Here is a 21,573-nt window from a genome sequence, read left to right as displayed (position 1 = left end):
TTTGACCCAATTATCGTTATGTGTGTACCCTGCTTCAGATGACTATCACTAACATCCAGTGTGCTTTTTCGAGCCCCAATATGCTTCCCGCATGACTTCCTGCAGGGCGTGTGAAGAACTCCGTCTTGGTCAAGGGTGAGTTATCACCCCAGCAGTGACTGTGACTCCGCTAATCTCTCTCCCACGAACCACTGGCTTTTACTGTGTCACAATAGAAATGAAGTCAAGAGCTTAGATTTGCACGTCTTACATCATGGCGGGAAATAAATGGCTGCAGATGATGCACTCTTAGAGAAAATTGAGGAAGAAGTGATGGAGTCTCACCCCATTGCTTGCAGTCTATTAGGAAGACATTGGAAAACATAGCTCCACCCCGATTTGCCCCCAACCCCTCCACATGGCATAGTGTCAGACTTTTCGGCTTTATGGTGTTTAGTGTTCAAAGGGTGCCCGCCTACCATCTTACTAAACAAATAGTAGTGTTCTAAAGATGAAAAGCTCCTCGGGGTGGAAGTGGCATCACATTTTATACGAGGGTCTCATCTTACGGATTTGGACTGAGCTATTTTTATGATAACCTTTGCCAGTGGCCATTTTGCATGAAGGGAAAGTAGGACAGTGCCCCACCAGATCCACTAGATGTCACTGTGGTGAAAAAAAAAAAAATCTATTCCGATTATTTAAATGTGCTAAGTGACTACGTTTGTTACTCCACTCATCTCAAGTCCTCCATCCCCACTAAAATGAATTGAAATGCGATTAATTTGTTCCAGCCTGCAAAGTAACAAGGTCACTCGGACGCAAGAAGCAAGCAAGGGCAATATCTTTGCCAGCCAACGTCGCGGAATGACAGCGGTGAGTCTCAGATCCAGTTCCCCGTCCTAATCCCGCCTGGTATGTGTTGAGAGCAGTCGCGACCATCGCAGCCCCCTAAATCATCTTTTTTTTTTTTTTTGCCTCACTGAAAAAGTACAAGCCGGCGAGAGAAACACAATGCTAGACTCCTGTTCCCTGTTCATATGGCACGAATGCGCCACGACACACATTGGCACCTCCTGCACACGGGCCCGCGAGAAAGGCTATATGCACATGCGGCCGGTAATACAATCGCGTATCACGTCCCAGAGTTGATCAGAGCTGCATGACCGCATTGTCGCCAAATCACGTCATGTTATCGCCTTGTAGTTCGTTCCCAGAAGGAGCTATTGATATTGTCGCGCTAACATCTCCGATTGGCATTTCCCCCATCGTCGACTACACCAATGAGGTTATATGTATTCCGAGCCATTTGTCAGCAGAAATTACCCAACGGAACAACACCTTACCGGGAATGTAAAGGGGGTTCGGCGTCATGTGATCATCAAATAACGTAACCCAAGTCTGTCCTAATTAAGGAAATGAAAGTCAAACACAGAGCGACAGCCTTGAACTTTGCTTCCTGAACGGCGTGTTACCAGCGACTTAGAATAACAGACAGAGTGGAGACAATTGGACTTAATGCCACAATAATCTAATCAGTTGGCTCGGGAGTGGAGGTCAGGGGAAACACCGCTTCCAAGGTCAGAGAAATTAGTGATAGCTACTGGTTGTATAAGTGGGTCCCTGGATTAGGTGTTAGACCTTAAGCGACTGCGGTCTTATTGATCAATTGGAGCCAATTAAACATCCTAACCTTGACATTGGGCTGTTTTGCGTCAAAACAAACCACTTCCTCGCAGGAGCTAAAATTAGCAAACGTAGGCGTATGATCCGGAGCGAAGGCAACTTCATCGTATATAAAACACTGATAAAAGGACCAAAAGGGTGTTGGGGTTATCACGCGTTATCGTCGTCACTGGTGGTGTTTGTTTGCTAATCTCCAAGGCGTTCAACCCCACGGGCGACATTGTCATGTAGCAAAGAGTGAAGTGAGTCACACAGGGCGTAGAGACAACTTTGAGCCCTTTTCAATACTTGTTGTGAGTCCACCTGATAGTCCAAGGATCTGGATACCTACGCCAAGGTCGTAGGTCTCGGTTCGGGTATCAGAATGTTGAATAGCTCCGGGCATACTGTCATCCTGCTTGGTCTGTTTTTGCAAAAGGTTGCTCAAACATATTTGAAAGGTTGACTGCTTGACCAAAAAGTACAGTTTTCCTCCACTGTAACAAGATCTAAGACGCGCTGTCGGCTTTTTAAGCTCGCAAAACCGGAGCGCGTCTGTCTGGCTGCAGGTTAGGATGCTGCAGCCAGGTTCAGGTTACCAACCGTTGGCATGCGCCGGTTTGTGCATAGAATGGTCTCGGTTGACATGCCGAAACAGCTGTGGACCAGTAGTACATCCAGACTGCTGGGCGGATGGATCGGACAGACACTATTTGTCCTTAAAAAAAAAATGGATGGGTGGGTTTCAGGATGTGCGTATCCTGCGTGGGTCGTGTCCGCCCAAACACGGCGATCGTTGGTCCCAAGCGCTTTCCGAGCAGAATCACTGGGTTGTCTTTTTGAGTCTACCGATAACCGGATCATTGCTGACTTTGATCAGAAGGGAGGGGGGAGAAAAATGCTGAAATTTGCCCCCCGATTTTCAGCATGTGTGTCCCTCACTTTCCAAGTCAACCATATGTCAATGGCGCATTCCTTCAGAGAGGTTTTTCTGCTGTTAAAAAAAACAAAACATCAAGAGCACAGAGGGGCAAAGCTTTGGCGAAAGACGACTGATCGTATTTCCAACACATTTCACAATCTTTGTACCTGCTGCAAGTGTACAACAAAGAGGTGTCAAAATTGAAATGAGATCGCCCTGTGTGACAAAACCGCCCGGAGGCATGAGTTTTGGGCAAAGAAAAGACCTGTAAACCCCCACCGTCTGGGCCCCTCTCGCCCCCGCAGCAGATGGGAGCTTTTTGGTTACGGCCCCGGGCGAGCGTCGAAACCCCAAGACGACGAGTGCGGCCACAAAAAAAAAGCTGGCAGACGCGGGCGGACCGTGAAACATGTCCCACGAGGCAAACGAGGCATTCTCTCACCTGGCCTTTGGTGTGTCCTCATGTTACCGGGCTTGCGGTGGGCCTCCGCCCAGTCCGCCTGCTCGCCATTGTTCGAGGACGATAGCGGGGGGCCGGTCCATGGAAGCGAGCCACGTTTCGGGGCTTATTGTTGCCCCGTGTATCTTTTTACCAACGCGGTTAAATTGAGCGATGACGGCGCCCATCAAAGCTCGCCGATACGACTGCTGCGCTCAGTGACCGAGTGGCTGCGGACGCGCACTACATCATGTCGACTTTGAAAAGACGCACCTGAAGACCTCTCCCTGAATGCCACACCTGCGCTTCTGTTTTTCTGCATACGTTGCATCCAGTGTCTGTCACCATCTGTCTTATTCAGGCCACCAGTATTAAAAGGCCCGTCTCCACATTTCATAGCTTTCGTGCTAAACTTTTGTGGGGCTTCGCACAATGAAAGGGAGATGATATGTGTGCGTTTGGGTGTGTTAGTTTACATGCCAGTCGGCCCGTGAGCGCGTGTGTGTGAAAGTGTGTGAGACTCAACCCGGCTGAAGTACTAACACAGCCCAGATGTTTTTAAGCTTAAAATAAGCAAGGGCTGAATGGAGTCGGGATTCCTGGTCGCAAATCCTTCCCTTGGCACCGCGACCCATAACGGGACGCCGCCGGATCAAACCAGAAGCTCACGAGAAGCAAAGACGTCAAACAATTACAACAGTCAGAAGCTAACGCACTCCGACTGGCTGTTATTTTTTTGCGGAACGTAAACAAGCGGACGAGCGCGTAAACCCTTGTCACTTGAACCGAGTGCAGCTTGGAATTCTTCACAGCTTTTTGTCCACCAGGGGGCACTACAATCCATACGTACAGTCACACACACAAAGAAAAAGACACACATTATGTCGACACAAGTCTGTCCAAATGCCCCAAAAATGACATCAAGATCGTTTCAAAACTTTTTCCATAACTTTCGCCTGTATAATGCAAATGAATAAAAACCAACATCCATCATTCTGAGGGAGTATTTCCTTTCCAATGACTTGGATTTTCTGTGTCTGACGGAGACTTGGGCAGGTACTGGTGAGTACAACGCTTTGATTGAATTGTTACCACCTAACTGTGGTTTCCTCGATACCCCGAGGACATCAGGACGTGGTGGAGGTACTTTAAGCATCTTTAAGAACAATTTCAAATGTAAACGGTGCACATTCACCACATCGGCCACCAGCTTTGAAAGCAACCTTCTTTGAAGTTGGTCGTGTTTTCCCGGTGCTTTGTGCTGTCATTTACCGTCCTCCTAAATACAACAAAGACTTTTTAAGCGACTTTTCAACCTTACTTGCGGAAATCAGGCTGAAATATGATCATATCCTCCTAATGGGGGATTTTAATATCCATGTGTGCTGTCCGGAAAAACCGCTAGCAAAAGACTTCTTAAGACTTATCGACTCTTTTAATTTTGTGACCAGCCCGACACATGAACAAGGACATATTTTAGACCTTGTCCTTGCTCATGGTCTACCGGTGTCGAATCTGGAAGTCCTTGAAAATGGGATTTCTGATCACATGGCAGTTTTATTTGAAGTAGTCATATTGCATGCTACTGTGAAATCTGGCGCTCCTAGCTGTAAACGCCGAATTTTTAACCCTCGCACTGCTAGTCGTTTCCTTTGCGTACCCTCGTCTATCACAGAGGAACTCACTTCTTGGTTCTACTCGTCATGCCGTGCCATCCTGGATTTGGTGGCTCCTTCAAAAATTGTGCTCCCAAAGCCTAAACCCGAGCCATGGTTTAACGACATTACGCGCGCAGCTAGGCAGGAGTGTCGCAAAGCTGAACGCAAGTGGAAAAAAGAGCCCTTTAAAGCCCTCCTCAAAACTCACTTGTATTCTTTGGCGTTCGACTCAGCATGATTTTACCGCTTGGTGCTTTCTACCGCCTTTATTACCATTTCGTCTTACTGTTTATTCTGTATGTTAAATCGCTCCATGTACAGCACTTTGTATGCAGCGATGGCAGTTTGAAAGTGCTCTATAAATACTGTTGACTTGACTTGACATTTGAAGAAGGGAATTACAAACACAGAACTGCGCTAATGTGACTGCATATTTGTGCACACCCTCTTGCAAATGGAAATATGGCTAAGTTTCACATCTAACTAATCACATTCACACTCGTATTAAAGAGATCCCTCGAATGCCGGTTTTTACTGCAAGATGTGAAAGCAAAAATGCCAGGAAAAGCCTACCAAAACATCTGAACTCTATTTGGGCTTAATCAAATGTCGCGAATAGGACAGGTGTATGCCAACTCCCATTTATGTGTACTTACGTACATTTCAGAGTTTGTCCTTTTACGAAATTAAGTGAGTTGAATCAGTATTTCTATTTCACGACAGATGTTTTTTTTTTAATCAAGTATATTTACTTTTATTTGAATACAGAGTATGAGTGCTTTTCCACTGCTGCATGTGCATGATAAGACAGTCCATCAAGTCAGCCAGAGGTGCTTTGAGCCTGCCCTCTCCCCACTAAGGTGGTATGGCAAAGCTTTCAGTGATGGGCTGGGGCGGGGGGGGGGGGGGGGGGGTTGGTGTAACAGACAGCCGCGTGGTCACACTCACGTGTCAGTGCACTATTTACAACAAGAGAGGCCCAACTCGGGCCACCTCCAGCTGCTGCACCGCTTTCCACGGGAGGGGGAGATGTAGTCAGTCAGCAAAGACTTTGTGGACCACTGGGGGGCGTTAAATATCCATGGCAGAATAGGACCTCCTTCAACTCGAGGTCATCAACATGGCAAGCAGCAGGTACCCTCCACGGAGGCTAAAAATAGCTTACTGCTGGAAAATCGTTAAAGTGATCATTTGAAAATGTCAATACAAATGATAGTTGCTAATTACTATGAGGAAACATTTCTATGATTGGCGCCTTGACGCCGATGAATGCCAGTAAATTATTAATTACTTCAAGCTAATTGATTCCAAGAGAAGTGTGAATGAAAGTGGGTACGCTTTTGTATTTTTATTTCTTTACTGTTGTTATTTAAAAAGTTTTTGGAGGGGCTGGAACTGGGATACCGAAAGACCACTGCCGAAAAAGACATGTTCCGTTTTTGTAGTGTCACTTCAACTCCTAACGTGAAAGAGCAGAGCAGCGGCGAGTGGTTCTCGCAGGGTCGCTGCCTCTCAGGAAGAAAATGAACTATGTCGCCCTCTGGTGGACTGTTTAACAACTTAAAAATTACAGATTAAATTTGTGGGGAGTTATGTTGTTTCTAAATCAAATAAAGATTGTTTTCAAGAAGACAAACTGACCTTTTTTTGCATCCAAATAGTTTATGGAGTGCTTGCTCGCCATTTTTCAGTGTGAAATCGAGAAACCAAATAAATCTTAGCAAAAATGGGCCGGTACAGTTGAATATAGTGAGTGGCAGTTTGGGTCCATTGGCAGTCTGAGTGAAGGGATAAAAATAAAAACCACAAACATCAAAGCCCAAAAGATGAGCACAAATGCATTGTTCTTTGTTGGCTAATGTGTCTCAATTATTGAGAAGAGTTCAATACCACACAATATGAAGTGCCTGTAGCCTGTCTGCGAATGTGCTTGATAGTCACAAATCCTCTTGGTACACATCAATCATAACAAGGACAAGAGAAGGCCACTGCATAAAATGATCATTTGAGGACATGGCACCGCTGACGGGGGTCGCTTTAGTGCAAAAAACAAAAAAAAGCAAACCCGAAGGAAACTGGCTAGCGTCTTCATAGAAAACAGGAAGAGGATGTGGAACAATACTTCACTGGCGGGGAAGCGAAGCATTCAGGTGCTTCCAAGCACGTCTGTGTCATGAAACACGGCAAATAAATTGGCACAAGGAACGCGTAGGCCGGATTTACGCCGCATGGCTTAAGTGACAGTTCCATTTTTGGTCTCGAAATGGGCGTGAGTGAGAATATGCGTGATAGGAGTGGGAAGGGACCAAAAAAAAACCCCAGAGGAATCGTATTTCTTGAGATTAAAATCAAATGGTGATGAAAATCAGACCTGATTTTTAACCAATTTGAGGGCAGCCTGTTTGTGGTCACACCAAAGCCCTGACTAATACAAAAGTATCGCTTTGGCACCAATCTTGTTGCCGAGGAACTATGTTGAAGTGAGCGGAGGCGCTTTAGATCCCCGACTATCACCCCGCTGAGTAGAGAAGTGACGCTTTGGCAGCACCTCATGGCATATGTTGGTAATTATACACTGCCTCAGGCGGGTGTCAAGACTCGGTCACCTGATGACATTTGCGTCCGCCCAAGTAACACTGCCTCTGAACTGAAATTGACGTCAAAATTCATTCGGGCTCGGGTTATTTTCTGGGCTTGCTCGTGTGACGTTTGCGATGTGAAAAAGCCTGAGGGCACTTTGACGGCAATTTCAGTTGACAGTAGGTGGTCATCCGCAACTGTATTTCAGTGAGGGGACATGCGGCATGATGATTGAGCCACTTGCCTTGAGACGTCGCATCACTCTTGTGTCTTATTGCATCACGGTGTACAAGTAAGATATGTCGTCAAGTAACGGTGCAATATGTGTTGTGTTTATTATTTTACTTTATGTTAACTGTTTTGTAAAGCGCTTTGTTACAGCTGCCGCTGTTGTGAAAGCGCTATATAAATCAGAATGTATTGTATTGTATTGTATTGTAATATGTCATTCAGCTCTTGTTCACCTCAGTTGCTCTCATCAATGTTGACACTTTCAACACCCTCCCTAGACTTGGCTTTGAAAATAGCACAAAGTAATGAGAAGTGGACCTGGCCACTCAAGCAATTCAGACTTCCTCAAGCTACAATGAACTACAATAATGAACTATAATGAACAAAGAACTACAAGGAAATACAAAGAACCTTTTCCCACTGCTGGTGGGCACTCCAGGCAGGGTCTTGGTATTGACCAAAAAATAAATAAATCTGTCTCCTCGGTAGGTTGCAGTTCCAACCAAACCAAATAACGAGAAGCGCTATAGAAAGTGTTATTTCAGTGACCCCCCCCCCTTTTTTTTTTTCTTATCGAAACAATCTTGGCCCCACTGCTTCTTTTGACCGCTCTTCATGCCTCACACCTCTTAAAGCACCCTCAATGTATTTGTTATTTCCTTTTTCCACAGAACCCCCTGACAAAGGTGACAGACGATGTTGGCAGTAATTGGCTGGCTGATTGTCGGGTTGTGAGGCCACCTCTGGTTGGAAAAAGTATAAACAGGCGCAGGAAGTTTCGAATGTAGAGCATTCACGACATCAACAGCAAATTTTAATCAAAGATGGCTCTCGGTGTCCCCAAATCTATTTTTGAGGCTGTTTTAAAGAAAGTCTATTTTTTTTTCTGAGAACATATATTTTTTTTTTTAGATATTTCAATTTTTTGTTTTTGAGTTGGACCGATAAAACCAACCAACTAACCTAAAACTAACTCAACCAACCTACCATACATGTTTTTGGAATATGGGAGGAAACTGGACTACTTTAGAGAACTCCCCACAATCCACAGAGGAATTGAACCATAATACCAATACAAAATACACATGTGAGATGCAGGTGTTATTTCTGTCCACGTGGGGTCGCCATAATCAAACTCCACGCTCTAGTATCTGATTTTGAATGTGTGTGCCTTTGAAAGGCGCGGCCTGTTGAGTGACATGGGTTGTTAAGTTTTGTCTTTCATGTGCCTTTTATGTTGTGCCACAATTTAATTAAAATTCATTTTTCTACTTTTATACATAAAAAACATCCTGGGGGTCTTCATCCTGAGGCTGAGGCAGTGCACTGCTGACTGCTCTCGTATTGTACCTAAATGGCAGATCCGAAACATGTCCTTAAAACATGCTCGGAGCTGACAAAGCGTTCTTTGTCAACAATTCATACAAAGAACAAATGCACTTTGGGCACATGATCATCAGCTGGTCATTTTGCCTGTTGCTTGGGAAAGAACGATGAGGAATGGCAGGGAAGAAATATCACAGCACATATTGATAAAAAAATAAAATAAATTAAAAAAAAATGTAGCTCATAATTTATTGTGATCCAAGAAAGTGTTATCAAGTGGTTTCAAAGTAACATGTGTCGAGCCATGTGAAAAGGGAGCCCATTCGTCGTTGCATAAATTCTTGGAACTCGGGATGGCCATTCTAAGAAATGACCTTGAGCAATCAATGCAATTTAAAAAATCATTTTTATGTACTGTTTTTTGTTGTTTTTTTACATTGATGTCTGCTTCACCACAATGAAATCTTGATTTTTAATTTTTTTTTTTTTTTTTTATTGGGCCTTTGCTGATTTTGATCGCAAGGGCACATTGAAAAATCGGGATTGGAAATTGTTTGACAGACTGTATAAAAGCAGACCAGGCATTGAAAAAAAACTTGAAAAAAAAAACGTTAAGGCCAAGAGGTGCTGCTGCAGCTGTCTGCTCAGTCGTGCGTGAGCCGATTAACACTGGGACGTTTTTATCTGAGTGCTTTTCTCAAGATTCTTCTTACACACGGCTAAGCACGTGAACAAATCTGATACTATGGATGAGCCTCATCCCTTTCCACCGGAGATTCCGCAAATGTCAAAGCGCCCGACAAGAGACTCATCATCATCATCATCTTCCTCGCCCCCTCTGAAAGCTGCTATGAGACTGATCCCTACATTTTATGACAAAACTTAGGCTAAGCATATAGTTTGTTTTGATACGAGTTGTCATTCATACGATTTATTTATTTTTCTCCGTTGGCAATAATCACCCATTTTTGCAAATAGTCTACATTTCATTCAAATTTCTTCTCAAATTAACATAAAACAAAAATTTTCCGGAATTTTTTTTCTTTTTTTTTTTTTGTTAAAATACAACTTGACGTGATATGTTTTATTTCCGGTCTTGCCCTTGCCCCCTTTTATAATCCCGTTTTGAAATCTGATGAGATTATATGGACCCACTGATTAATCAATGTAATGCGTTTCTTTCTTTCGATTTTTCATACGACCGGCATATAATAAACACGCCCCCCCCCCCCGCCCCATCGCCGCCGCAACCTCTTTCCACCTTTTACAAGCCGACAGATGTGTGTTGCCGTGCAGCCGCGCGCGTGCGCGCAAAGCCGCACACTGGCTTGATCAATGCGCGGTGCCAAATGTGAGCTGTGTGTGATGGGTTGCCAGCAGGGGCATGGTCAATGTACTGCTGCTTGTTTTCTGTCAGACTATTTTCATATTCTTGCAGTGTGCAGCAGCTTACCGATGCCTCCCCTGTATGACTTCAATCTCCCACTTTGGGATTAGAGACCCGCGTATACGGCGAAGAGATGCAAGCTTCATAATCTCTGCACAAGAAAAAAAACCCAAAAGGTACGTAAATGACTTTATGACATTATGGCAGCATGACTTTATGAAGCATTTGTTTAAATGTTAGCTGAGCAAAGCCTACGGAAATGTAGTATTTGGGTCAAAAATAGTACTTCTTATGTTTGACCATGAGAATTGTTATCAGAACCTCTCCTAGATGATGATTAAAACAAAAAAATATTTTTAAAATATTTGGAAAAAAAAATGTCTGTCTTGAAATTATATTTTCAGCACATGACTTGTCCAGGCCTATAAAACGACAACAACAACAAAATAACCAAAAAAGAACACATTGACACGTAAAGATATAAATTGGAACTTGGTTTTCAACTCGCCAATTGTTAAATATCGAAAAATGTATATTCCGTTATTTTCAAACTGCATGGTTTCTTCAAGCAAACATAAAAATGGAAGTGCTGTATGTTGACATGAAACAAGAAATGCATGATTTATTTTAGCCTATTATTGAAGAAAAAGAATGTTTATTAAAAAAGTATCTGATGTAGACACTGTCAGAACAATCATTTCAAATGCAAAAAATAAAATAAATCTCTTTAGGTCCCCACATTAGAAATAATTTACATATTTTTCCCCCTGATGTATTTTAAATATTTAGCACTGCATTGTCATGACTGTATGATGAAGAATTCAACTGTGATATCGCGGAATAAGAACGTGTGTTTCTGTGAACACGCACTTGTGTGAGAAGCTCTCCTGATGCTTCGACGGGCAGCCAGAGTGAGCACGGCGCAGGCAGACACGCGTTTGGTTTATGCGTCTCGTGTGAAGGAGGGAGCCTTGATGCCGAATAAGTGGAAGTGAGAGGTGACTGAGAGATCCGTCTGACGCACAAGTCTTCATTGAACACAGCGGGGGCGGGCCAAGGGGGGCGGCGGTATTGCTCTCTTGGTCTCACCATGAGATGCTGTGTGTGCACGTGGCAGCTCTGGTGGGAAGTAACAATGTTCAACTGTACTGTAAAACGAATGATTGAACAAATAGATTGTGTATTAAACCAAACCATTTTCTTAATGCTGACACACAATGTTCATAGGTATATATTCTTTATCCTCTACAAAAAAATCTTTGCAGTTTAGTTCACACAGTTACATCATCATCATCATATGTAAGCGTACGTGTCTGGATTGTGGCAAATGTGTTGCCAGTAGATTCTGGCATTTAAAAATTCTCATCTAACTTGCTCCCAGTAGCTACTTTAACTTTTTTTGTGTTGAGTATTTTTGCCACATGTTGGTGCACAGACGTGGAGCTAAACGGAATATAGACAAAATGGGGAGTGAGAATGGGAAGTAAACATTGGACCGAATTTGGTTTGATGTTGTCCAAGAACGCAACGGGAAGCCTGTTTAGAGTGCTGATAATATTGTGCGAACCAACGCGCGGGCACTCCAGCTTATCACATCAACAAAACATGGAAATCCTTTTATAATCAGCGTCTCGGCTGGGAACTGTCCACGCGGAAAAGTGACCCCGTTGTTCATCATCACAAAAGTCTCGACTTAATCACCACTTTGGTAAATGTGTTGAAGGCACCGCAGCGTTGGATAATTGTGGATGATTGAAGACTCGCACCGCACACACATCCGGCCCATCGTTAATTGTCATCTGTGTTTGTTCCTACTTGAGTTGATTTGGGCGGGGAATGTTCGTGTTTGCTCCAGTCCTAAAGGTGACCCTCTCGCATCCATTTATCTGACAGGCTTCCTTTTCCCGTTATGGTGGCAGTGAAAAAAACAGGCACTAGTTTGGCAGCTGGTAACCAATTCTTCTTCTTCTTAAAAAAGAAAAAGAGGTTTTAAGCCGTTTTTTTGTCACTCATAGTCGAGGTTTGCAGTCAAACTAACTTAGCTTATTGCTAACAGACAATGCCGCACACCACAGACAGGCTAACGATTAGCATCTGTGTCTCAGTGTTACAACCACTGAAGCAATGGATATGTGAACACCAACAGTGGAGCAGCACATATAGACAGACAAATGTCACAGGACCCAGAGGCATATTTTCTTTGTTGTCTACAACAACGACAAAAAAAGACTACTATTATTGCACCTAACAGAGCTTAGTTGTGACCATCTCCATGAAGACATGAATGTCTTCCTAAAAAGCAATATATAAATAATATAGTACCGAATATTGTAGGTCAAGCCTCAAAACCCAATAAAGGGTCGTTTATCCATTGCAGCGTGTCTGTAAATGTACAAGGCTCAATTGCTCTGAGGCGAAGACTTGCGAGAGTCCACTTTGGTCGTGATCGGCTTTGTCGTTGGGTGTTTGGTGGGCCTTAGCTACACCCCGGGTTGACAAACTCCCACCTCATCACATTCACGAGAACTACTATTGAAAGTGACGTACTATATGTGTGTTTGCTACAGAAATGGACCGGCAACACAGCTTCTATCGGCAGGTGGATGTCCAGGACCACGTCCACTACATTGTCGCTTTTTTTGTCCTGGTGATCGGAACAGTGGGTGTGACCGGAAATGCCTTAGTCATGTACGCCTTTTTCTGGTAAGAATCTTTCGATTGGTTTATTTGTCCACGATTGTCCTTGTAAAGGCTGCATCGGAATTCTGATCATGGCGGTAACAGAGATGAAGACATTTGATATCAACATTGATGTTGTCAGGGCAGGGACCAAGGATGATGGGGGGGGGGGGGGAATCAAGAAGAAAAAGTAATGCCGTGAAGTATTTAGTTTAATTATTTGATTTCGCAGTGTTGAAGCATAACGATATTGTGGTAGTAATTAAAAATAAAATGAAAATAATTTATATATATATTATAGCGGCCCGGTAGTCCAGTGGTTAGCACGTTGGCTTCACAGTGCAGAGGTACCGGGTTCGATTCCAGCTCCGGCCTCCCTGTGTGGAGTTTGCATGTTCTCCCCGGGTCTGCGTGGGTTTTCTCCGGGTGCTCTGGTTTCCTCCCACATTCCAAAAATATGCATGGCAGGCTGATTGAACACTCTAAATTGTCCCTAGGTGTGAGTGTGAGCGTGAATGGTTGTTCGTCTCTGTGTGCCCTGCGATTGGCTGGCAACCGATTCAGGGTGTCCCCCGCCTACTGCCCGGAGACAGCTGGGATCGGCTCCAGCACCTCCGGCGACCCTGGTGAGGATCAAGCGGTTCGGAAGATGGATGGATGGATGGATATATATTATATATATGTTGTTGTTGCACATACTGTGTACATCCCACATTGTGACATGTCTATTGTCTGAGGGAGAAAACATGTAGGGAGACCTTGTACATATGTTGTGCTCTAAACAACTCCAATAATTGTTTTCTTAAGGGACGGTGAGTCACAGAACGCATCAAATTATAAACTGGCAATTTATCCATTGTGAGATAAATAACGGTTTTCTTATCTTATTTTAAATCCTTTGTGGTTGTTTCTAGGGACACATATGAAAAGGCCGGACTATCATAATGAATTTCTGAAGTGTAAGGTAGTGTTATTGATGATGTCCTGGCCTACTGGACCAGAATCAAAAAGATACGATATGACCTTACTAATCAAACCCATATACAGTTCTCGCTGATCCCATTCATCGATGTATACAAACGCAGACGCCCGACGGCAAAGGGAAATCAGTTAACGGTTTGGCCTAATGGACTTCTGATGTCAAGAGAGCCACTTGAAACCTCGAGCGGTCGATGGCCATCGACGAGTCAAACCAAGTGTCAGGCTCGACACTGAGATTGCATTAAGTCGCGTACTCCAGTGGGGAATCTCTCGCACTTGCCTGATAGCTCGACATGCCGATACACAAGGGTGGTATGAGAGTAAATGTGGAATGGATACCAGAGTGGCTCACTATATGTCGGGACAGTAACACTGTAACAATACTGCTTTGATTTGGAAATCCTTGAGGGTTCTGGACCGTGGTGTTCCCCCATTAATCCATTTTAAGTCCATGACCATTTATAATTGAATCTTTGATGCTAGTAACATCATCAATGCTGCTTGTTCTCTGTCGTTACTAACTGGTGAGATGTGAAAAGCAAAACGCTGTACGTATGACGGACGCTTATTCAGGCGGATGGAAAAGTCACTAGCGCAAGACGAACACAACAGTCAATACTGGGTCTCTTTGAAATCAGCCGACATGTCAGCTCGGTCCCCGCATCTTGACGTCGAAAATGTCACCAAATGTCGTATGTGCCGTTTGTCAGAAGCAGTTAGCGAAAGCCGATTTCTCACCGCAGTTCATTTGGAATTGAAGACCATGTTCACAATGTACCCAAAGTCCAAAGTTGCTCGAGTCCATCAATGACGTCTCGCTCATTTGAGAGCGAGATGTGGTTTTAGTCAGGAGACTACAACCACTGTTTTGTTGATGCTTCCACAGGAACCAATACGGTAAATTATTATTTTTTTTAAGAATGTTCATTTATTTTATGATATCCTATTTATAATCAGACAAATCCCATGTTACCATTTCTTAGGACTTTTGAAAGATTGACTTGAGACTTTGGGGCTTTTGTGGATAGGTCAGCTGAAGAAGGGAGAGGAAGGGAATGACATGCAGGAAAGAGCCGCCGCCTCGTGACAAGGGGCGGGTGCGCTACCAACTTAAAACAGCCTTATTTTATGACATTTTAATCCTGATCAAGGTTTGGTTTTTAGAGTCATGGATTCAGTGCCTAACGGCCAAGACTGTCGGGGAGACTCAGTGCGATGCCGGTATTTGTAAAATTTGCCACATATTTATGTTGTAGTTTGGCAAAATTCCATCATGATTTGCTCACACATTCTCACAATTAGGCGGCTCACAAAAAAGATTGACTTGGTTGTGTCATTTCACACATGGGCAGGCACAAATAGCGAAGGAATTCCCATACAATGTCCCATTTACAAAGTGATGATTTGTGTTTCAGTAACAAGAAGCTACGCACTCCTCCCAATTTTTTCATCATGAACCTGGCCGTCAGCGACTTCCTCATGGCCATCACTCAGTCGCCCATCTTCTTTGTCAACTCCCTCTACAAGGGCTGGATTTTTGGAGAAACGGGTATTTTTTTCCATTGATCAAGTTTACAATTACCGTATTTTCCGCACTATTTCCTCAAGAGCCGACATTGCACCTTATAATCCGATGCGCCTTATATATGATTTCTTAGATGTAGTATTTTTGTTTTGTTATAGCTGCAGTGTTTATGAAAGTGCAATGTCAATACATCTGTATTGTATTGTGTTCCGTTTAGCTTAGCTCCATCTAGTGGATGCATAACGCAACCTCAGCCACTATTGTAGCTTCAATTCTATATGAGTTATAATGCGGTGCGCCCTATTCATGAAAACAGTTTTAAAATAGGCCATTCATTGTAGGTACGCCTTGTAGTGCGGAAAATACGGTATCTTCATCTCTTCATTGATTCATTACTTGTTCCTTCTAGCAAAACTTTCATGTCAGCACTACTCCAGAGGAAATTCTGTCTGTCTGTCTCTCTGTCCATCAATCAGTGCATCGATTCATCCACAGTTCCATGTTTTTAATGTTGGTCATGATGGTGGCGCATGGAGAAACAAAAAAAAGTTTGCACCACCAATCTGCAATATTGCATTTACAAATTACGATGCTGTCTTCCCAGGTTGTAAAATGTACGCCTTCTGCGGAGCTTTATTCGGAATCACGTCCATGATCAACCTTCTGGCCATCTCTGTGGATCGCTACATCGTCATCACCAAGCCTCTGCGGGCCTTACATTGGACCTCAAAGCGACGCACTTGCTTCATCATTTGTTTGGTGTGGCTGTACTCGCTGGCCTGGAGCCTGGCACCACTTCTGGGGTGGAGTACGTAACTTATTCACTCGCATTTTCTTCCATTATATTCTTGACGATGCGTTGTTGTCCGACACGTTTGTCTTGAAGGTTCTTACATACCAGAAGGCCTGATGACTTCGTGCACGTGGGACTACGTCACGTCGACTCCCGCCAATAAAAGCTACACTTTAATGCTGTGCTGCTTTGTCTTCTTCATCCCACTGGGCATCATCTCCTACTGCTATCTGTGCATGTTCCTGGCGACTCGCCGCGCCAGCAGGTGAATAAGTGTTGTTTCGTGCCGTTGTTGTTCTATTTTTCCAGTGTGAACTGTATTGTTTGTTCAGTCGCACAGCACCGCGACAAAAAAGTGCTGATGTAAAGACATGGGCAGGATGTTGTTGGAGTTGACGGGATCTTCTGCTTATGTCAGTTAAATGCTTTTTTTTCCAATTAAATTACAAGTTTGTGCAAAACGTGAAGGGGAAGTTGCATATAATTTAAATAAGAATGGATCATTCCCGTACTGGAGTCCTACATATACAGCAACTCAAATTGTTTTCCATTCAAATTAGTGAAAATGCAATTAATCTGTTCATTTTAAAAAAATAAAACGGAGTATTTACATAATTAAAAAGAAGGTAAAGAATGTAACTGTTTTCGCCACACTGTTTGCTTCAATTCAGCGGACATAGTGCAGCTCCTCCTTCTGTTTGCCACCAGGGGGCAATAGAATATAGACATACCGAGAGGGAGTACATCAGTAATAGTAGTCATTTACAGAGGATAAAGAATCCATGCTTGTGATTATTGTTATATTATCTGCCTGTGTGTTGCTCCACCCTTTGTGTTTACGTATCTGTCGCTTACTTTGGATTATAGGACTGTCCAGATGTTCTTTGTTTGCCCGTCTCTGTCTTTTCCCATTATATTAAATCATGAAGCGACCAGATTTTAAGGCATAGTTGTGTGGTTGTTTTAAATACAGAATGTGAAATTGTCTTTGTTAGATGTTTAGTTTGACAGCAAACTGGAACTGTGAGTTGAGTTTGCCACACTTAACTGTAAATGTGTGGGACAAATAAAGGATATCTTATCTTATCTTAATCGGACTCTTCTGTCCTGTCAGGGAAGTGGAGAAGTTGGGCTCTCAGGTGAGGAAGTCAACGCTGATCCAGCAGCAGACCATCAAGACCGAGTGGAAGTTGGCCAAGATTGCCTTTGTTGTGATCATCGTGTTTGTGCTCTCCTGGTCACCCTACGCGTGTGTCACACTCATTGCGTGGGCGGGGTAAATATGAAAAAAACAAACAAACAAACAAACAAAACCATAGTAACCGGTGATGTACCTGTACTGACGTGCAGAAAACACATTTCAGCTATGCAAGCATCCTGGACCCCTACTCCAAAGCCGTCCCAGCGGTTATTGCCAAGGCCTCAGCCATTTACAACCCTTTCATCTATGCCATCATTCATTCGAAATACAGGTGAGAGCGCCGACCCGCTCAGCGAGTCCAGTAACGTGAGCTTGAAACCGATACAAGGCCTTTGTCTGAATAATCACTGCGCTTCAACAGGGACACTCTGGCCGAAAAAGTCCCCTGTCTACACTTCCTCGGCCAGGCCCCCCGGAGGGACGCCATGTCAATGTCACAGAGCCAATCCTTCTTCAGGGACTCGGTGCTAAGCAGACAATCGTCTGCCTCCAAAAATACGTTTCTACAGGTTTCCTCGTCTTTATCCACAATGGACACTGTGAGTTAAGCTCTGTCACAAGTACAGTAGCCCCCCCCCCCCCGCCCCCGACATTCATGTATTGTAAACCCTTATCTGCATACACAAACCGCATATGAATGTGACCATCTCGTCCCCCGTGCAGCAGGTTTGCAGTGATGTGGAGCTGGATCCAATGGACCGGAACCCTTGTCTGAGGTCCAGCTATTCCCTCGGGGCGCTGAAGAAAAAGGATCAACCGCAATGATCGCGCAGGTGAAGCACATCTTCAACTATCTAGTGAAACTTATTGTCTTGTCAAGCATAAAATTGTAAATGAAGATCTCCACTGAAAATCTAGACCCCTATCGTAGACCCAAGCGCACTCCAAACACGTGGCCTGAGTCATTGTTCCACTCCAGGCTCGGTGGAGGGAAAAGGGAGGAGGTGGAGCCTGATGACAAGGACTCGGTCTTCTTCAAGAGACATACATGAACCAAGGAGGGCCAATGCAAGCCCAGCGGGAAGAAGAAGTGAAAGTCACGCCGGCTCCCGTCCAGCCAGACTCTTTGGAAAACACTGAGTGTGTGTCCATTCCCACACAATCAAAGACCCAGCTGCCGGACTCTGTGGAAAAACAAAGATGCGATCTTGACTTGATTTATTACTGTCCAGTCTGGATTGTTAAAGCCAAGTCTTGGAGTCAGGGGAACTTTTTTTTTTCCCCCTCGCCAGCACCCCCCCAAGTTAAACTTCGAATACTGTACTAGATTTCCTCAAATTGTGAGTGCCACAGTGATCTCGAAGCCTTACTTAATTGATTGACACAGCATGGTCCAAAAGACACAATGCGGATTTTGTTTGCTATCAATTGACAGAATTAGGACAATGCATCATGGTAGCTGAAAATAAAAAAAAGGGCATGGAATTGGATATCTTCAGAGTAGAATCAGGCCTCTTCCAAAAGATCCAATTCCGATATGTATCGGATGCCCGCCAACGTCAGTTGGATCAGATATACGGTACCCCGTAAATGCCAATTACACGTCATCGAAACTGATGACCCTACCGCATACGTGCACGTTTGCTCAAACGCTTCCAATAAACACATCCAGAAACAGTCGCGAAGCTAAACGACAGTGAAAGCATAGACAATCAAATACCTGTAGATACAGACACGCTCCATTAAATATGCAAAATAATCACTTGTGGAGTTATTCCCACTTGGTATTGGTGAGTACTTAAATGTATGTAATTGTACCCATACTCGGTCTAAACAAACATTGTTAGGTGTTAAAACCTGCGATGGGTGTCAAGTCTCCCGCTTAACACTCCCGACAGTACAATCATTTGCACCAATCAATCTCGTGTTTACGGCAGTGTGTTTTGTGTGAACTGTTACAGCGAGGATAAAGACTCGTGAGAAGCAAATTGGGGGGAGGATCATGTGGACGAAGGACTCCATGAGCACCATTGACACTTCCTACAATCGGTTCGAGTCTCATCATCATCACATTTCTGACCATTTAAATGGCGTTCATGAAGACATCGAGATAACTTACGGCCTGACGTAAAAAAGACCTGGTACACTTCAGCGGTCCGGTAGCTTTGCACTGGGGGAATTTGCAGGGGGGCTGAGCCTTATATATGGCAACAACATCACTTTGTTGCCATATATTGACATGGCTCACATGCAGCTGAAATCAGATGACCCTGCAACAGTCAAAGGCAAACGTGTCCTCTCCATTGACTGTATTGGCTGTGTCATCTTTACGAAATGTGATTAGTAGATCTCTTTATTAAATCGCTCAACACTATTACAGAGTGCATGCCCATTTTTTGAGTGACCACGAGAGGACCGTCGTTCATATTTTATCTTTATAAGCAGAGAAACATTCTGTCCATGCAGTCATAGCCTACTATTTTGTGAATCCTAGCTTCAACAGTGAAAACAATTTAATACAAACAAAGACGAGCCCTTAGCAAGGTTTACAATTGGTGTTTGATCCATGAAAATGTCCAACAAAGTCCACTTCGATGCCTTCCCGCGACTTTTTGTGAGTACTTTGCAAGTTGCTACTGTGTAGTTACTTAGTTATACAGTTCATTATGCATGATTTTCTATTGGTTGCTGGCATGACACATCAACACTGCTGTTTGTATGGGGAAATTCTGCCCTCTTGTGGAGAAACTGTGCAGCGCTCCCCTGAAGATGTGCAAGGTTGGGGTGAGGTCAAGGTATTTGCGAATGATCGAAGATGTAAGTTACACTTGATTGGAAAAAAACTCAAAGCCATCAGGTTCTCAATTTTAAAAGACAAGAAACAATGGGAAAAGCAACAGGCGATGGATACATACATGACGACAGCTTTACAGTATTCTTAATTACTAGACTGGGTTCTAATTATTCTGGGTGTAGTCTACGTGGTTTAAAATTAAATGTATTTGAAAAAGAATACATAATACACTCCATTGCGTGTGTGTGTGGAGAGCGGGCGGGGGGGGGGGGATTCTGTGAAGTGAAAATACTGTATGCCTCGTAAATTTGAGAGAGATATTTAAACTAAGTGGGGGGTGTTAAAAACACGAAAAAGCGTTCAAATTAAACGTGACTGAAATAACTGAACCTAAAATATTGCTTCAGCTGTGTGACAGTTTGGTGGCTACATTGCGAGGTTTTCATAGCTGCTCCCCGGGATTAACATGGTCTTTAAATTCCCCAAACAACAGCTGGAGTCGAGCCGTCCTCTCACGTTCCGAGCGGGAGACTCAACTTTGCTCAATTGACGCCGTCAACCATGCCCCAGCCTGCCTCAGTGTCGCCCGAGGGCAACCCCCCCTTCACAGTTGCAGTACGCCCCCTTACCGGTAGGCGTCTACGCGGAAGTGCCGAATCCGCTCAGTGTAGTCAGTGCCCTCCAAACTGAGAACGGATCGGACCGACGCGTCTCTCTCCCCCCTCCAGCACCGGCAGAGAGCGGCTTCGCAAAGCAAGGTAAGACCCGGCATGAAACATCATTCTCGGGGAGAAGCCTATGCTCGTGGTGCCTCGGTGGTGCTTCATTTTGGACGCTTCAAGTTTCACATGAACGACTTTGAATGGGTCGTATTGACAAGCATGAGCAATGTTAATGTCATTTTTGGAGTTTTATGTTAAGTCTCACGAGGAAAGCCAATGGGAAGTGAAGTTTTTTGTTAGGTTTGCTGGGTAATTTAACAGGCTAGCTAAGTTGTATTAACTGAATTCTAGTGTAAACAAGTAAACAGAAACCCAATTATGACTTTTGTCTCATGACTCTTCTAAGTGGGGTGTGGCTACACGCTTCTGGTCCACTGAAGTGAAGTGCATATTGAACATTTTATGTTTTGAAGACATCGGTGTTTTTTTTTTGTTCCGATTTTATACAAATATCGCAGGTACAAGTGCCCAATTTTTTGCCTGTCTGTTCCTCGGTGTACGTATAATGTCTTTGTTTAAATTGAACACACGAAACAATCCGACATGCACAAAGACCCAAATTGCAAGTAAATAACTCAACAATATGGAGCAAAACAATAATACAACGCAATTATTAATTTTACATCAGCATTTAATTTGCATGGCTGGGCTCTAACCTCCACATTAGTCCACCGCCCACTGTTGGAAATTATTTGTATTATAAGGATGGATAATTATTTTTAAATAATAATTTTAAAAAAAATGTTTAAAA

General features: G+C 43.8%; 2 protein-coding genes across 6 annotated transcripts in view; both read left to right on the top strand.

Moving 5' to 3' along the window:
• Positions 1–19,680, top strand: part of opn4xa (opsin 4xa) — a 33,930-nt gene extending 14,250 nt beyond the window's left edge. The window contains exons 3-12 of one of the 5 annotated variants that reach the window (XM_052051655.1): positions 10,239–10,363; positions 12,755–12,890; positions 15,263–15,396; positions 15,977–16,180; positions 16,259–16,430; positions 17,280–17,441; positions 17,530–17,637; positions 17,728–17,905; positions 18,030–18,139; positions 18,225–19,680. In XM_052051655.1, the coding sequence (XP_051907615.1) occupies positions 12,757–12,890; positions 15,263–15,396; positions 15,977–16,180; positions 16,259–16,430; positions 17,280–17,441; positions 17,530–17,637; positions 17,728–17,905; positions 18,030–18,131 (1,194 nt within the window). In that variant the 5' untranslated portion in view covers positions 10,239–10,363; positions 12,755–12,756 and the 3' untranslated portion in view covers positions 18,132–18,139; positions 18,225–19,680. Of the gene's footprint in view, positions 1–9,886; positions 10,364–12,754; positions 12,891–15,262; positions 15,397–15,976; positions 16,181–16,258; positions 16,431–17,279; positions 17,442–17,529; positions 17,638–17,727; positions 17,906–18,029; positions 18,140–18,224 lie in introns of those variants that run through there. The other 4 variants (XM_052051658.1, XM_052051657.1, XM_052051656.1 and 1 more) reach the window with 4 other exon arrangements.
• Positions 19,681–20,691: 1,011 nt separating this feature from the next.
• Positions 20,692–21,573, top strand: part of pdlim5b (PDZ and LIM domain 5b) — a 29,758-nt gene continuing 28,876 nt past the window's right edge. Inside the window, exon 1 of the mRNA XM_052051769.1 lies at positions 20,692–20,858. The gene's annotated coding sequence lies outside the window, so the exon portion shown is untranslated. The remainder of the gene's footprint in view (positions 20,859–21,573) is intronic.

This window comes from Hippocampus zosterae, chromosome 18 (assembly GCF_025434085.1).
Source record: "Hippocampus zosterae strain Florida chromosome 18, ASM2543408v3, whole genome shotgun sequence".
NCBI classification, from domain to species: domain Eukaryota; kingdom Metazoa; phylum Chordata; class Actinopteri; order Syngnathiformes; family Syngnathidae; genus Hippocampus; species Hippocampus zosterae.
Note: the sequence above shows the minus strand (reverse complement) of the source record. Positions and strands in the feature narration are given on the sequence as shown.